Below are 2,075 nucleotides of genomic sequence, written 5' to 3'. Positions count from 1 at the left end.
TGGGTGAATTCACCGCCGCCACCACCACCTTCAGGAAATTGGCAGCCAATGCCGTCACCACCAGCACCAGTGTCAGGAGGCGTAAATGTTATTCAGAGCGGCGAGATGGGCTCAAATTTCTCATCAGGTCCATACGCTCCATCTCTACCACCGCCTCACCCTTCAGTGGCCTTGGGATTCAACCAAAGCACATTCACTTACGAGGAGCTCGCTGCCGCAACTCAAGGTTTCTCAAAAGACCGTTTGTTGGGACAAGGCGGGTTCGGTTATGTTCACAAAGGAATCTTGCCAAACGGTAAGGAGATCGCGGTGAAGTGCCTTAAAGCTGGAAGCGGGCAAGGCGATAGAGAATTCCAGGCAGAGGTTGAGATCATTAGCCGCGTTCATCATAGACATCTTGTGTCTCTTGTTGGATATTGCAGTAATGCTGGAGGACAGAGGCTGTTGGTCTATGAGTTTCTCCCTAATGACACACTTGAGTTCCACCTTCATGGTAATTAATTAGTAATAATGACTTTTCTTGTGTTCTTGGTAATGATTATATATAACCTATATAAAAAGTTAAAAACTAACACAATTTTTCACTAAATCAATTGAATTATATAGGGAAAAGTGGGACTGTGATGGATTGGCCAACGAGACTCAAGATTGCCTTAGGATCAGCAAAAGGTCTTGCTTATCTTCATGAAGATTGTGAGTCATTAATATCTTTTCATCTTTTCACTTTAAATCTACATTCAAAGAGATATAGTTAATATACTTACATGTTTGGGCCTGATAATTGTGGTTAGGTCATCCTAAAATCATTCATAGAGACATTAAAGCTTCAAACATTCTTCTTGACCTTAACATGGAAGCCAAGGTATGCTTTAACTATACCTAAATTCTGTTTCGAATCTTTACATGTAATTACAAAATTTCTCGATTGACATTCTTTAAGCTAATTCCAGGTTGCAGATTTTGGTTTGGCTAAGCTTTCTCAAGACAACAACACACATGTGTCGACTAGGGTCATGGGAACATTCGGATACTTAGCTCCTGAATACGCATCGAGTGGGAAACTAACAGAGAAATCAGATGTTTTCTCTTTCGGAGTTATGCTTCTTGAGCTCGTAACCGGGCGTAGACCGGTTGATCTAAGTGGTGAGATGGAAGATAGTTTGGTCGATTGGGTAAGTAAATGTATCAATATATACATTCATCGTTATACTCAATATCCAAAGAAAAGAAAACAATNTCATATTTAATTGATCGCTATCACCTATGTTTTCGTGTTTTTATTCAATGTTTTCTTATTATTCATATTATTTCTTGTCATTTTCATTGTCAAATTTTGTGTTAATTGTCATCGTAACTTTTACCGTTTGGTTCTTCGTTATATTCTTTTTCTTCTTCTTCTCGTCAACTTCTTCACATTTNAAATAAATAAGCGTGACACATGGCATTATTGATCGCTCGTCCTCGTCCAATTCACGAGATTTTGGACATTTCTTACGGAGTTTATATATTNCTTGTTAACCCATCAAACTCCAAGAACAAAATCATTTCTTTTCTCATAAAATTTATGAAATTCATGAACNAGCAGCGAGGAGATGCACACTGGAGGAAGCACTAATAAAACTACCACTAATAACCGTGGGATTTAAATTACATAAACCGACTTATCAAAAAACCTGTTGGATTGTATTTTCTTTTTTGGAAATATAACTGTTTGATTAAAATTGTTTGTTGAAAACATTAAGGAAATAAATACAATTGTATTGTATCCTATGCTAAAATATGTTAACTCTCAAGAATTAAGATAATAAAATGTTGGAAAAATATTGTTTGTTACTGTAAAAGAAAGTACATTATAAATCACAGAAATTCTCCTATATGTGAATTGAAGATGAATCCCAACGTTTTAGCGATCAAAAAATTCTATTCAATCAAATCACTGCACCTATTTAGTCAGATTAGATTTTGAACCCACGCTACGCATGGGTTTATTTGATATATTTTGAAAAAATTATGTATGATTGATTACGGTAATAAAATATTATCTCATAAAAAAATGAAAATTAGTACTAAGGAAA

General features: G+C 35.8%; 1 protein-coding gene across 1 annotated transcript in view; it reads left to right on the top strand.

Annotated features, from left to right (window-relative positions):
- Window positions 1-1,615, top strand: part of LOC104759861 (proline-rich receptor-like protein kinase PERK7) — a 3,227-nt gene extending 1,612 nt beyond the window's left edge. Inside the window, exons 3-6 of the mRNA XM_010482743.2 lie at window positions 607-693; window positions 792-862; window positions 951-1,172; window positions 1,586-1,615. Coding sequence (XP_010481045.1) covers window positions 607-693; window positions 792-862; window positions 951-1,172; window positions 1,586-1,615 — 410 coding nt within the window. The remainder of the gene's footprint in view (window positions 1-606; window positions 694-791; window positions 863-950; window positions 1,173-1,585) is intronic.

The sequence above is a fragment of the Camelina sativa genome, chromosome 17, assembly GCF_000633955.1.
Source record: "Camelina sativa cultivar DH55 chromosome 17, Cs, whole genome shotgun sequence".
NCBI classification, from domain to species: domain Eukaryota; kingdom Viridiplantae; phylum Streptophyta; class Magnoliopsida; order Brassicales; family Brassicaceae; genus Camelina; species Camelina sativa.
The sequence above is the reverse complement of the archived record's forward strand: the minus strand, read 5'-3'. Positions and strand labels throughout refer to the sequence as shown.